At 44.7% G+C, this 14,485-nt stretch overlaps 1 protein-coding gene across 9 annotated transcripts in view; it reads left to right on the top strand.

Moving 5' to 3' along the window:
- Positions 1 to 3,355: 3,355 nt before the first annotated feature.
- The window catches only part of LOC133404800 (unconventional myosin-VIIa-like), a 30,195-nt gene continuing 19,065 nt past the window's right edge, over positions 3,356 to 14,485 (top strand). For 4 of the 9 annotated variants that reach the window (XM_061681110.1, XM_061681105.1, XM_061681111.1 and 1 more), the window contains exons 1-17: positions 3,960 to 4,156; positions 8,020 to 8,133; positions 8,574 to 8,726; positions 8,906 to 8,923; positions 9,986 to 10,170; positions 10,238 to 10,359; positions 10,444 to 10,586; positions 10,648 to 10,761; positions 10,884 to 10,952; positions 11,033 to 11,117; positions 11,234 to 11,310; positions 11,981 to 12,100; positions 12,166 to 12,308; positions 12,401 to 12,611; positions 13,380 to 13,515; positions 13,948 to 14,054; positions 14,236 to 14,289. In XM_061681110.1, coding sequence (XP_061537094.1) covers positions 4,058 to 4,156; positions 8,020 to 8,133; positions 8,574 to 8,726; positions 8,906 to 8,923; positions 9,986 to 10,170; positions 10,238 to 10,359; positions 10,444 to 10,586; positions 10,648 to 10,761; positions 10,884 to 10,952; positions 11,033 to 11,117; positions 11,234 to 11,310; positions 11,981 to 12,100; positions 12,166 to 12,308; positions 12,401 to 12,611; positions 13,380 to 13,515; positions 13,948 to 14,054; positions 14,236 to 14,289 — 1,950 coding nt within the window. In that variant the 5' untranslated portion in view covers positions 3,960 to 4,057. Of the gene's footprint in view, positions 3,385 to 3,959; positions 4,157 to 8,019; positions 8,198 to 8,573; positions 8,727 to 8,905; positions 8,924 to 9,985; positions 10,171 to 10,237; positions 10,360 to 10,443; positions 10,587 to 10,647; positions 10,762 to 10,883; positions 10,953 to 11,032; positions 11,118 to 11,233; positions 11,311 to 11,980; positions 12,101 to 12,165; positions 12,309 to 12,400; positions 12,612 to 13,379; positions 13,516 to 13,947; positions 14,055 to 14,235; positions 14,290 to 14,485 lie in introns of those variants that run through there. The other 5 variants (XM_061681106.1, XM_061681107.1, XM_061681109.1 and 2 more) reach the window with 5 other exon arrangements.

The following is a 14,485-nucleotide window of genomic DNA, read 5'->3' as shown; positions in this document are numbered from 1 at the left end:
AAGGCAACAGAAAAGTTTAGACGACTGGAATAAATGAAACTAAATGATAACAATGTCCACTTTACTTTTGGTCCACTTTTAGTCCACTTATGATCCACTTGCGGGCCACTTGTATTCAATGTATGGTCAACCTCTAGTCCACTTGTGGTGTTCTTTTGGTCCACTTATATTCCACTTGTGATATTCTCACGATACACTTGTGCTCCACTTATGGCCAACTTCTCGTCCGCTTGTGGTGTTCTTATGATTCACTTGTGGTCTACTTTTAGTCCCCTTGTGTTCCACTTGTGGACAACTTCTAGTCCACTTGTGGTGTTGTTTTGATCCACCTGTGGACCACTTTTACTTCACTTGTGGTCAATTTTGTGGCCACAAAATTAAATTCCACTTTTAGTCATGCTGAAGAATATATTACAAAAGGTTAAAGGGCTAAAATGCTAACAATGTCCACTTTTATCTTCTTTTGATCCACTTTTAGTCCACGTGTATTCCACTCGTGGTCAACTTTGTCCACTTGGATCGTACGCTTCTGATCAATTTGTAACTTTTAGTCATGCTCGTTTCGTAACACAAAAGATTAAATGATTGAAATAAAAAAAAATAATAAACTAAAATGTACACTTGGTATCTATTCTTTATCCACTTATGATCCACTTTATATTCCACTTGTTGTCCCATCCTACTCCACTTCAGCCATCCTTAACTACAGTAGAAGTCCACAAAGACTTCACTTGCGATCAACTTCTAGTCCACTTGAGATCTGATTATAGTCCACTTGTAGTCCACTTCAGAACTATATAATTATTCAATTTACGAACCACTTATTTCCACTTTGGTCCAGTTGTTGTCAGTGAATGTTTGTTGTCTTCACGTCTGCCCCTTCACACTCTGTGGTGGCCATTTTGTGGTGTCATGGAATTTCAGACAACATCCAATCGGACGCTCAGCAGCCCACACACAAAGACGACATGAAGAGGAGACACCCAAATCCCTTTCACACTGCCTGGAAGCGACAAAAACTTCTTTTTTTCCACCTGACTTTTTGCTGGAGTCTGTGTAGAACCTCCTCTTCCTTCATCCCTCACTTGTACTTGTGGACTTCTCTTGAGCACTTTCACTGTGATGCTAACATGATGCTAACATGCTATAATGTGACTTTCACTGTAATGCTAACATAATGCTAAAATGTGACTTTACTGTAATGCTTTTGTGACTTTCACTGTGATGCTGCTAAGATGATGCTAACGTGCTAAAATGTGACTGCTAACATGCATTTAGCATGGAATGGGACTAACTGCAATGCTAACATATTGCTAACATGCTAAAATGTGACTTTCACGGTGTTGCTCATGTGATGCTAACATGATGCTAACATGGTAACATGGACTTAACGTGATGCTAACATGCTGAAATGTGACTTTCACTCTAATGCTAACATGCTAAAATGTGACTTTCACTGTAATGCTAATGTGATGCAAATGTGACTTTCACTGTGATGCTGCTAACATGACGATAACGTTAAAATGTGATAACGTGATGCTAACGTGCTGAAGTGTGAGTTTAACTGTAATGCTAACATGATGCTCACATGATGCTAACATGCGACTTTCACGGTGATGCCAATGTGATGCTAACAGGGTAAAATTTTACTTAACGTGATGCTATCATGCTGAAATGTGACGTTCACTCTAATGCTAACATGATGCTAACATGCTAAAATTTGACTTTCACTATAATGCTAATGCGAACTGTTGTTGCCCAGGCTGCATTTTAGTACAAAGAGAAGCGTAAACAAAATGTTGTAGTCAGGTTGCCAACAAGTCAAAGGATCAAAGTGACAGGTCATAATAGCTGCATTAATTATGCACACACACACACACACACACACGTAACTGTAAACGTGTCCCAACTGAATAATACATATAGAATACACACCACAATACAAAGAGCAAATAGATGTATGGTAATTAGCTTCATTAATAAGTGTAAGCTGATCTCACGGTCACGCGTGATAAAAATGATGGCTCAGCAAAATGTAACCATTCGATGATGTTGTTTACAAATCAGGCCCTGTTGGATTTTACCACCTCTCTTTTACTGCATGAAGGTTTCAATACATTTGCATCATCACAGCAATAAAATTGGTCAAAAAAGGAAGTGAGGTAGAAACAAATGACCGGTAGAGTTCACAATGACTAAAATGTTGCTAATTATGTTATAAAGTACAGTGGAACCTCAACTTAACGGCGTCTGTTCAATTGAAACACTTTTTGTGGCCTACAAACATCAATACAGTACAAAGTTAGTTTTGTATTTTTTTTGTCATGGACTCAGAATACCCAGTAGAGTACAAAATGATTGTATATAAATATAAAAAATCTTGAACATATTGAAGAAGTCGCCCGAAGATAGCCGGGATAGCTCTTTCACGATTGCACTATGTCGGACTACTGCAATAGAATCATGTATTCCGATACCACCGCATCCCATCTTTTACGATCATTGGGCTTTATCTTGTCAACTCAAATGCGACGTTACCGTGGCGCTGATTGTATTATAAGGACAAAATGGGGAAAAACGTGTGTTGGCGGTGACCGGTGCTCAGGCCAGGAGAGGACGTTGGTTTAAGGCTCGCTTGAGGTATGTTCACGTACTTTTGACACGATACGGCTCCCAAGCAGGCGACAAAACGTCATGTAGCCTAGCAAGCTAGCGGGAGCACCAACGGTTGGACGTAAACATGCCGCCGGTCTGTCGAAACATGCTCTAAAATTTCGGCGTGTGTGAAGTCATTTAATTAAAAATATAGTATTTTATTTACAGTCGGTTAGCACCCATTATTTCTGTCACGTTGTCATGTTGGTTTGACCTGACTGATTAGAATCCACGATCTGACGAGAGCAGTGATTTTCAACCTTTCTGGAGCCAAGGAACATATTTTCCAATTGAAACATCTCACGGCACACCAACAAACCAAAATGTCACCTAAAGTGGATCCATTCATGACTGTATTTACTTCCTGCCATCGAATAGAAGACCATTTATCTTTGGTTCTGTTTGTCACGATGCCTCACTGGCATGAATAGATGAACAAAGATACATTATTTATTGTAAATATATATATTTTTTGCGCAATAAAGTACACAAGTATATACAGGAAATAAACAGGTCATTTCAATAGACACATTCCTCCATCTCGGGATCGGATCGGTGATCGTTTTTTTTCAACTCGCTGATCGGCCCCAAAAATCCTGATTGTGTGAAGTCTAAAATGCACGTCCGCTGTGTGTTTCGTCAGGAGCAACACGCTGCTGACGTCCTGCGACAACGGGAACCAGAAGTGGAACCGGAACAAGAATTGGAACCATGGTAATCCTGCAACAGGTGAGCATGCACTCACACTTGTATTCGTGCATATGTATGCGTGTGCGTGCATGTACTGTAAGTGTATATGGGTGAATGTGTGTCTATGAGTGTGTGCGTGTATATGCATATGCGTGTATTGGTGCATGTGTGAGTGTGAATGTCCGCGTGTGCATGTGTGTGTATAAGTGTAAGTATATAGAATGTGTGCGTGTGTGTGTACATATATGAGTGAACGTGTGTCTACGCGTGTATTTGTGTGCATGACTATGAGTGTGTGTGTGTTGCACTCATTAGGGAGCAGACAGTCATTAGGCTGCACTGGAACCTCTTTGTATTTGCTTCTTCATTTTCCCATGTGTGCGTATGTGTGTGTGTGCGTGCGTGTGTGTGTGTGTGCGTGTGTGTGTGTGTGCGTGTGTGCGTTGCGGGCCTCTTCAAGAGTCAGTGAATGCGTTGATGAACTCGTCAGTCTTTCTGACAGACTAATTTGCTGGGACAGCGCCCCCCCCCTTGTTGGGTGGGCGCTTTAGTAGGGCGAGCCAATAAAATCGGGCAACACGCGCGCACACACATGCACACAGATCATCAGCTATCCTGCACTGTGGACGTTTGACATGCGCGTGCGGTCACGCCGAGAGAAACGGCGAGCATTTAGTGACTTTCCGGTACTTGGAAGTATGATGCCGTAACCATGGCGACCAAGTCGAAGAGAAGGAGCTCCAATTGGCCCCTGGAGGGCTGGGACCCCAACGTCCGCCGCCTGAGCTACAAGTACGCCGCCGTCATCAAGGTAAGCGCTTTGCGGCTATCCGTCATCCGGTGACCTCTCGCGTCCATCTCCATGCAAATGAGCAAGTGGGGTCACGTGAGCAAGTCAATTATAAACGAACGCTCTTACTGCTGGTTGACCCAACTGCAGTGGATGGAGGCACAGCCGCACTGACATCTTTCACCTGCAGGGGGCACTAACGTGCCGTCTTTAACTTGTTTAAATTGGAACTACCATAATGGTGCGTTATGACTTGTATTGAATTATGAATAGTGCAGTTGCTTTGTTCATATTTATAGTTTACAATTCATTTCTCTGTCACAATTGTCTAAACTTTTGTGCTGAAGTGCCTCATTCAATTTTTAGAACCAGCTCATTTTTAAATGAGGGGAAAAATAATATTTTATTGTTCGGACATTATTTACATTTAATTTATTTTAATGTTTTAATTTACTGTAATAGTTTATTTTAATAAGCCGTTTTCATCTTGAAATAGTTTTATTTATACTTTATTTAATTATAATTAATTAAAGGAATTGTTTAAGACTATCAAAACTAAACTAACTTTTTTACAGATCTTTAGCTATCAATGCAATTAAATAAGTTATTAATTACATAATAATTCATGATCATATTTTAATTTTATAATTTAATTAATTCAATGAAATCAATGCATTGTTTAAAAAAATGATTATTTATATACAAACATTTTTATTTGACGAATCTTAATTTTTTTTGCTTACAATAAATCAGTGAACTCATTATTCAATGAGTTACATTAATGAAAATATTAATAAAATACTCACTATTAGTCAACCCATTTTAAAATAAATAAAAATTAATGCAGCAACTATTACAGGAGTTTTGGTTTTTAGTTGTATATATTTTTTTTTAGTTTGCATTTGATCCACTTGCTGGTAAGTGAACACCTGCTTGAATAATTTATTTGACGAAATAGAAAAAAAATGTCCTGGGATCAGTCGACGTGAATGTTACATGTCTCATTAATCTTACTTGTAATGCGCTAAAATAAGTAAAATATCAAGTAGAAAAAGGTGATCGGTTATTTCTGGGATACGAGTTAACATGTTGACAGCCTGTGTCGTCATGGTGACGAGAGGACACAACAGGGAGACTTTAATAATGAATGCAGAGCAACTGATCGTCAACGCAAACAAACGCACGGTGATCTTTGACAACACACACACACACACACACACACACACACAGGCTCTCATTCATCCAATAATATTAGCATTAGCACGTAGCATGGTAAAATTACAACTGGGTTTAAAGTTACAGTAAGAACTTGCTTTAGGGTTTTAGGTTTCAAGTAAAGTTAGAATTGGGTTGAAAATAGTTCACTTTAAATGGTTTCAGGTTCCAAGTTTGAAGTTTGGTTGAATTTTTGACTTTGTATTTTGGTTTAACGTTGAGGTTAGGAGCTGGCTTAAAGTTACATTTAGAAGTGGATTCAAACTACATTCAATTAAGGTTAGAGCTGGACTTAAAACAAGTTAAGTCTCGAGCCGGTTTAAAGTTTAGTGTTGGGTTTTAAGTTAAGTTTAGAACAAGTATAAAGTTAAGAGATGGATTTCAAATGACATTTAGATTTGGTTTAAAGTTAAGTTTAGGGCGCGTTTAGAGTCACGTTTAGAACTGGTTTAGCGTTAGCTTGAGATTTGGGTTTCGAGTTAAGTTTCGAGATGGGTTTACAACTCGTTAAGTTGGATTTCAGTTTGTAGGTTACAGTTGCAAGTACACGTTCGGTTTAGAGTTGGTTTAAAGTTAAGGTTAGAAGTGAATTTCGACTTTATGTCACAGCGAGAGTCGGCTTGAAAGTTAACTTTCGAGTCTAGAGTTGCGTTTGAAGTTCAGTTTAGAGTTGGTTCAACGCCTGATTAGAGCTCAAGTAAACTGAGTTGAAATGTGAGGTTTGAGCTGGATTGAACCGAGGTTGGATCGAGGATTAAAGTTCAGGAAAGAGCAACGTCACAAGTTGGGGTCAGGCGGAGTTTAAAGTTAGCTTGGCAAAGCGGATTGAACCTTGACCTGAGATGTGGCTTTGAGGTTCCATTTGGAGTCGAGTTTCCTCCCACATCCCCAAAACGTTGCGTGCTAGATTGATGGAAGACTCGAAATTGGCCGTAGGTGTGAATGTGAGTGTCAATGGTTGTTTGTTTATGCGTGCCCTGCGATTGGCTGGCGACCGGTTCAAGGTGTACCCCGCCTCTCGTCCCGAAGATAGCTGGGACGGGCTCCGGCACGCCCCCGCGACCCGCCTGAGGAGAAGCGGTCAAGAAGATGGATGGATGTTCCATTTTCTTGAATGGTCTTTACGGGTAGGAAAATGTAGAATTCTGGGGGAAACGGGAATTTTCGCAACGCGCAAAGTAATATTCCGAATTTTGTGAAACGTCGGAAATTGCAATGGCTCGAATTGGTGAAGGTTTGCTAAGTGGAAGGAGTACAATGGCGAAAAGCGGTGACATAAGAGGAAAAGTTTTTTTTTTTTTTGGTGCAGAGTTAGTTGAGGCGCTGTAGTCATGAGTCGCAATTCGCCGTCAGGGTGAGATCCTGGTCTCTTCGATCCAGAAATCCAACACCCGCTTGACGCACCTAACAGGAGAAAGCGCTTCTTGTTGCAGAGGACGACCGAGGGGAGCTCGACACACACACACGAAAATACTGATGGGCCTGAGCACGAGGCTGAACTTTTGCAACAGGTTTCTTGTAAACTTGATCAAGACAGGAGAGACAACCAGGATGGTCTTCAGCTTCTGACTTTTTGATGAGACTAAGCGGACTTTGGATCGGATCAGGAAACGCCTTTTTTTCTTTTTGAAATCACGCAACGTGTCCGCCTGCGCGAGACCATGTACAAACGTCGGGACTGTGTGGATCTTTACGAGAAGGATCAGGCCAAATGGGCTCCGCTCCGAAACGTCAACACTGTCGTGAAACAAAGCACGCTGCTACCGGTACGATGCGTCCGCGCCACCGTCTGTATAGATGCGTACTTGCAGTACACGCGTGTCCATACCTGCATGTATGCGCGTGAAGATCATTTCATAATGTTTGCAAACAAAAGGTGGTTAATACTTCCGAGTGCCAGAAAAGTCATTGATTAAGCTGAAAGAAAGCGTGACAGTAACTTGTCGTGTTTGGGATGGCGACAGTAGCCATACACCAACTGAATTGAATTTCAATTTTAAAAAAAATGGATCTCAATGGATCCAGCGCAACCTCTGCGAGTGAGGAGAAGAAAAGCGAGCGGATGTCTTAACGAGCTGTACACAGACGACAGCCCGGTGACATAGTAGCCACAGACTGGGAACTTAACCCTCAATCGTCGGGTATGCAAAAACTGTTAGCTCGCGTTGTCTGCATTGAGGTCATTTGCGAAATATAACGGCGAGCCTGCCATCTCCTGTCGCTCTGGAGCCCGCTATCCATTTCGCAGTCAGTCATAAAATCCCATTCGGACCATTAATCCGGGCAACAGAAAAGTCAATTCCCGAGCCACACCCTTCAACGATCACGTCGACTCATCTGAACTTTGGAGTAAACGTAGCCGTTAAAACCTCTCGACTGACACTTCACACATTCAAACCGCGACAGCGGAGAAGAAGGCTCAAGTCGGCATGTCGGCCATTTCCAGCGTTTTCCCAATGGCTCTCCCGTGGTCAGCGACACGGAAGCCTCCGTTGGCGAGCGTTGCCGTCAGAGCTTTTGCCACCGCGAGTACGTATGGCGGCGCGGTGAAAATGTCTTCGCGACTCACCTCGACAGCGTTTGTGTTTTGCCACTGCGCATTTAAATGACGCCTTTCCAAGGCTCTGTCAGACCGGTTAACGGCCGCAACACTGAACTGTCGTTGCCAGGGCGACTACGTGTGGTTGGACCCGAAGAGCGGTCGGGAGTTTGAGGTTCCGATCGGAGCGGTGGTGAAACTCTGCGACTCCGGACAGATCCAGGTGGTGGATGACGAAGGAAATGTAAGTTCGGATTCATCTCGCCATCCCAAACTCATGTTGCTAAGATGGCCATCATTAAATAAAGGTCAGTTTGCGCCGGGATAACAAGGAACTATGAAGTATTGGTTCCTGGACAAAAAGGTTCTTGTTTTGCAAATGATGTTAAAGATCAGAAGTGTTTCCCCAAACCGTGAAACTCACGAAGACCATGAGACCCTAAAGGGCAAAGGTTCCTGGGCTTAGTGCATAAGTACTAGCACCCTGGCAAGGTCTTCTTTCAGGCACGAAGAAATTCCCAGAATTACATTTTGGGAAGAGTATTCGACATAAAGAAAGTAGTCTAGATCTGGGGGAAAGTTCCTGTGGTGCAAAAGCCCTTTTGTCGACCCTTAAACTGGGAAGTGTCAGTCTCAACCCATGATGACCACAAGACTGTTTACCAACTATTCGTCCACGTGCAGGAGCACTGGATCTCCCCCCAGAAGGCCACCAACATCAAACCCATGCATCCCACCTCCATCCACGGCGTGGAGGACATGATCCGCCTGGGGGACCTCAACGAGGCCGGAATCCTGCGCAACCTGCTCATCAGATACAGCGAAAAGCTCATCTACGTGAGTCGTGCGTCACGTTCTTGTCCCGGTTCAGTTTCTTTCAACAATCTACATGTACCTGACAGATTTTTATCTAGCTCATCGTGCATCTTTCGCTTGCGCTATTTTCTGCTCTTCAACGTTTGCTTCTTTTCCATCTTTTGCCTTTCTTGTCACTCCTCTTCCTGTTTCCTCCAAAGACAAACTGTGGTGGGAGGGTAAGTCTGACCGTGAATGAGACGTGGCATGTTTTAAATGTTGGATGATAATGAGCTAGAAATGTGCTTGCATGCGTCTCGAAAGCTGAGCTTGATAGATGACGGTAAACGACGCATGTTGAGGGTTTACAACACGGCCGCCTCTTCTCTCGCGGCTGACGGCGACACGCTCACCGTCCAGCTGACGCGCAAGACGCACGTTACACCGTCTGTCGGCCCTGACGTAGCCGTCTTACGACACGTGCGCCTCTTCTTATTGTTGTTGGGTGAATGCTGAGAGACAGTCAAACATTCAGCTTGGTAGGATTGTCATCCAAAAACAGGAGTCCTTGATTGGCTGCAGGAATATTCTACAGGTGGTTTCAGAATAGTCCAGAAATCACCCTGCTAGTTCTGGGCTTAAACAGTGTTGAGCCACTGCAGGCCAAGGGTTCCAGTCAGAAATGGGCGGCTGTGGCCTCAGGGTTGGGAGCAAAGTCTTGCCTTAGATGCAGGAGTTCATGTATCGGAGGTTCAAGGAAAGATGGTAGACCCAAAAGGCAAGTTCTCAACCTCCTCACCTTCCAGACTTCCTTGTCATTGGTCACCCCCTCGACTTCCAACGGGGGGACACCGAGGCTTTTAAAAGGGCAGCTGTGAGACATTGTCTTCACTGTTCCCTTGGCTCTGCTCCTGGCTGGACCTGCTGCAAACACGTCAGTAGGGAGTTGACCAAAGGGGCATCTAAAATCCATCAGTCCAGCTCCTCACCCTCACCATCTTGTCTTTTCAGTCACAAGCCTTGCGTAGTGACCGAAAAGGCGAATATTAGCAGGCGCAATGACTTTCTCGCCTTTATATGGCAAAGGGCCTGTTGAGGCGGCTCGGGCATCGAATCGGCCGGCATAGGCTTTAGCTAACCGCAGGACGGCTGGATGGATGGATAGTGGATGGGTGTCCGGTCTCACCCTGATACCAGATCCAGATCCAGATCCAGAGACAAGGAAGTGTCCGGGCTTCCTACTCAGGCGGATGAACGAGCCACCGGTCCCGGCTCACGTTCGCCTTGCCGTTTCCTTCCAGACATACACGGGCTCCATCCTGGTGGCTATCAACCCGTACCAGCTGCTTCCCATCTACACGGCGGACCAGATCCGCCTGTACACCAACAAGAAGATCGGCGAGATGCCTCCTCACATCTTCGCCATCGCAGACAACTGTTACTTCAACATGCAGAGGAACAACCGCGACCAGTGCTGCATCATCAGGTACGCTCGGAGTCTTACTTTCTTTACTCGGGATCCTAAACGTTTCCTCTGGTTTGCGACCCAATAGCGGAGAGTCCGGAGCGGGTAAGACCGAAAGCACCAAGCTGATCCTGCAGTTCCTGGCAGCCATCAGCGGTCAACACTCGTGGATCGAGCAGCAGGTGCTGGAGGCCAATCCCATTCTGGAGGGTCAGTCTGGAGAGGCGCTGAGAGATTTGCTTCGTGTGAAAAGTCGACGGGTTCAGCCTCACCGCTCGCTCGTTTGTCCCGCAGCCTTCGGAAACGCAAAGACCGTTCGCAACGACAACTCGTCCCGTTTCGGCAAGTACATCGACATCCACTTCAACAAGAGGGGAGCCATCGAGGGAGCCAAAATCGAACAATACCTGCTGGAGAAGTCGCGGGTGTGTCGGCAGGTACGACTCGCTCCGGCCTCGCCCCGCCGGCAAGCGTCACTCAAACTGTTTGCCTTTACAGGCTCAGGATGAGAGGAACTACCACATCTTCTACTGCATGTTGAAGGGCATGACTGCGGCCGACAAGAAGAAGCTGGGACTCGGCAAGGCCGCGGACTACGCCTACCTCACCATAGTCAGTCGACGCCTTTCGTACGCTGTTCAGTCACGGTCGCGATATGATTTCGCCGTCGAAACGGAAATCGTGCTGGCAGATGCTGAGATGTTTCACTGACGAGTGCGCGTGTGCGCGTGCAGGGAAAGTGTACGGTGTGCGACGGTCGCGACGACATGAAGGAATACTCCAACATACGCTCGGCCATGAAGGTAACGGCATTACACCCGACTTCCTGGACAACTATAATATCATATAATATTACCGTTGGGTATCCAAAACCTATTTGCAGGTTCTGATGTTCACGGACAAAGAGAATTGGGAGATCTCCAAACTGTTGGCCTCCATTTTGCACATGGGCAACCTGCGCTACGAAGGTCTTTGTCGATAATTTCTCCTTTTAGATCCGAAGTCAGACGTTTACTGCGTCTTATTACAACTCCTTCGAAGTCCATTTTGTAAATCGTCACGTGGACAATTTGTGGCCCCGCAGCACGTACGTACGACAACTTGGACGCCTGCGAGGTCGTACCCAGCGCGCATCTCTCCGGCACGTCGGCGCTGCTCGAGGTTAGCGCTCTTTCTCACTTTCATTCATCGTAAATCCAATGGTGTGGCACTTTTTACAACGCAATTATAAAATAGTCACTAATTTACAACAGTTCGCGTTAGGTCGTAACCACTGACAGCGAAGCCCACTTCAAGTCACTGTTTTAGTTGTTGAATCTTCTGGCGAGACATGAAACAACAAAGTATCGAAACACTCAGATACGAATTCAAACATTTAAAAAAAAAAAAAAAATGAAAATGTGTATCCCTCACAATGTCTTTTTGTTGTTGTTTTTTTTCATTTTGTATAGCATTTCAACGATACATTTAGAAAATCGGAGGACTGAGAAAGACCTTCTTTTGGACATGAGAACTTTTTGTTTAAAAAAAAAGAATAATAATAATGATGAGAAAATCATTATATGTACAATGATAATGTCGCCGTAGTGACTAAACGTCTTAAATCATGTATTATTCTGCCACTTGAATCGCTAAAGCCTACCTTATCCTCACATAAAAAGAATCATTTTGGCCAAAATCCAAATTCCAAATTGAGTGTTAGTGTATGAAAATCTGCTACCATCAAAACTTTCCCTCTTTGCCATCACAGGTAGCCTTCTGACAATCGTCCAAAAACGTTGAATCTCTTTAAAGAAACCAAACACATACACACAAAACCTTGCGCGTGCAGGTGGACGGCAAGGACCTGATGAACTGCCTGACGAGCAGAACGTTGATCACCAGAGGAGAAACCGTGTCGACGCCGCTCAGCACGGAGCAAGCGTTGGACGTGCGGGACGCCTTCGTCAAGGTCGGGCGCCGCGACACGCCGACAAGTCGTTCGTACGAACGTGACTGACGCTCGGTTGCGCGTAGGGTATTTACGGCCGTCTGTTCGTGTGGATGGTGGAGAAGATCAACGCCGCCATCTACAAGCCTTCATCCTCGCACAGCAAAGTCGTCAGACGCTCCATCGGACTGCTGGACATTTTTGGCTTTGAGAACTTCACCGTCAACAGGTACGACACGCACGCACGCACGCACGCGACACACACACACACACACACACACACACGCGCAGTGTTAAGCGTGTGCGCATTTGCGCCGGCAGTTTCGAGCAGCTGTGCATCAACTTCGCCAACGAGAACCTGCAGCAGTTCTTCGTGCGTCACGTGTTCAAGCTGGAGCAGGAGGAGTACAACCTGGAGAACATCGACTGGCAGCACATCGAGTTCACCGACAACCAGGACGCCCTCGACATGATCGCCATCAAGCCCATGAACGTCATCTCGCTCATCGACGAGGAGAGCCGCTTCCCCAAGGTACGCGCCGACCTCGCGCGCAACTTCACACAACTCCAGTCCGTCTGTGAGCGGTGCGTTCTTATGCCGTTGTAAACGACGCAATTTCACCTAATTGGTGTGTAAGTTTACTAAAAACAATCAAAACCAAAAAAAAAAGGGTTCACTACAAATAATGCATCTTTGTATATCTATCCATGCCAGTGACATATAGCGACAGGCAAAACAATGAAATGCTCACCCACTAGATGGCAGAATACAGTTGTGCCTTGAGACTTTTAGAAGTTTCATTGATTCCGCGACGACGCGAACTCAACATAACGTGACGCAACTCAAAACACTCTACCACCACACTCCACAATCTGCTCCTACCTCCTCCCAAACAACACAAAAAACGGTTTGGTTGATTTTTTTTTAAGAACGAAAAACAGCAGTTTATCAATTCAATAATTAAATAGAACGTAAAGAATTGGGCAGTTTGTGCATCGATTGAACGATTCTCAAAGTGTGTGTGGTACTAGTTTAGTCAGTTTAGTTTGAGTTATTTTTCGCAGATGATAAAAAAATCTGCCGTCGACGTGTGGTTCTCCACTGTTTGCGCTTAAACATATACAAGGGTTATAACATGGTGACACAATGCTGTTAGTTAGCCTGTCTGTGGCGTTTTACATTCTTTGTTAGCATTAAGCTAAAGGGGCTTTCTTAAGGCAATGAGCAACTTGTCATTGTCTTTTTTTCATGATTAGTTTGCCATAACTGTGTGTGTGTGTGTGTGTGTGTGTTTTGCAGGGTACGGACAGCACCATGTTGAACAAACTCAACTTCCAGCACAAAGTGAACAGCAACTACATTCCGCCCAAGAACAACCACGAGACTCAGTTTGGCATCCAGCACTTTGCCGGGGCGGTCTACTACGAAACCCGAGGTCGGCCGACCACACAATGCGACGATGCGACAAAACTCGTAGTTTTCCACTTACGACTTTGATGACAGAGAGCGTAATTGAAAAAAAAACAACCAAAAAGTTGAAATATACGAACGAAGACAAAAAAATGGGCTGCAGCAAAAAGGGCTCTTTTTTCCGTCCAGGGCGAAAGGGCAGGTGCTTGAGCACCATTACCTTCATCTGGAAACCAGAATCAAAATCAAGCTAATTTGACCAAATTCACCCAAAACTGAGATGCCTGTGCTTGCATTTGAACTCTTGAATTTTAGTTATTAAAACCCTTTTTTCGTTTTTCTTTTTTAATACAACACGGAGCCATTTTTCTTCAATACAAACACATAATTAGGATTAATGGCATTTGAATTCATGTCAAAGGGGAAACTTGATTTGATGCGTGCGTGCGTCTCACAGGCTTCCTGGAGAAGAACCGCGACACGTTATACGGCGACATCATCCAGCTGGTTCACTCCTCCAAGAACAAGTTCGTCAAGCAGATTTTCCAGGCTGATGTTGCTATGGTAACACACAAGAAAATACATTTCAAGAGATCGGGCTAAGAAAACGCGAAGGAACTAGATTGTGGGACTTTTTCCTGTTCTGCATGTTTTCAAACATCTCCTTTTGTGCGTGCGTGCGTGCGTGCGTGTGTGTGTGTGTGTGTGTGTGTCGCTTGCATGATTTGTTGGCGTTTCCTTGCAGTTTCTGTGTGGTTTTGCTCCTTGTCTCCATCTTCCGTCCAGCTCGCTCCCAAAGGTAAAAAGTCAAAAACATGAGCTCCATACTTCTCTCTCCTGCATGAAACTCATTCATTCAATTCTTCAAATGAATCTGCACACAAACTTACCTTCGTGGCCGACGAGTTCCTTCTGCGCCGAAACATTACGGCGATCCACGTCGAGCAGAACAGGCTCACAGGATCTTCACTCGTTATTGCCTGGCAAATATGCAG

This window comes from Phycodurus eques, chromosome 7, assembly GCF_024500275.1.
Source record: "Phycodurus eques isolate BA_2022a chromosome 7, UOR_Pequ_1.1, whole genome shotgun sequence".
NCBI lineage: Eukaryota > Metazoa > Chordata > Actinopteri > Syngnathiformes > Syngnathidae > Phycodurus > Phycodurus eques.
The sequence above is the reverse complement of the archived record's forward strand: the minus strand, read 5'-3'. Positions and strand labels throughout refer to the sequence as shown.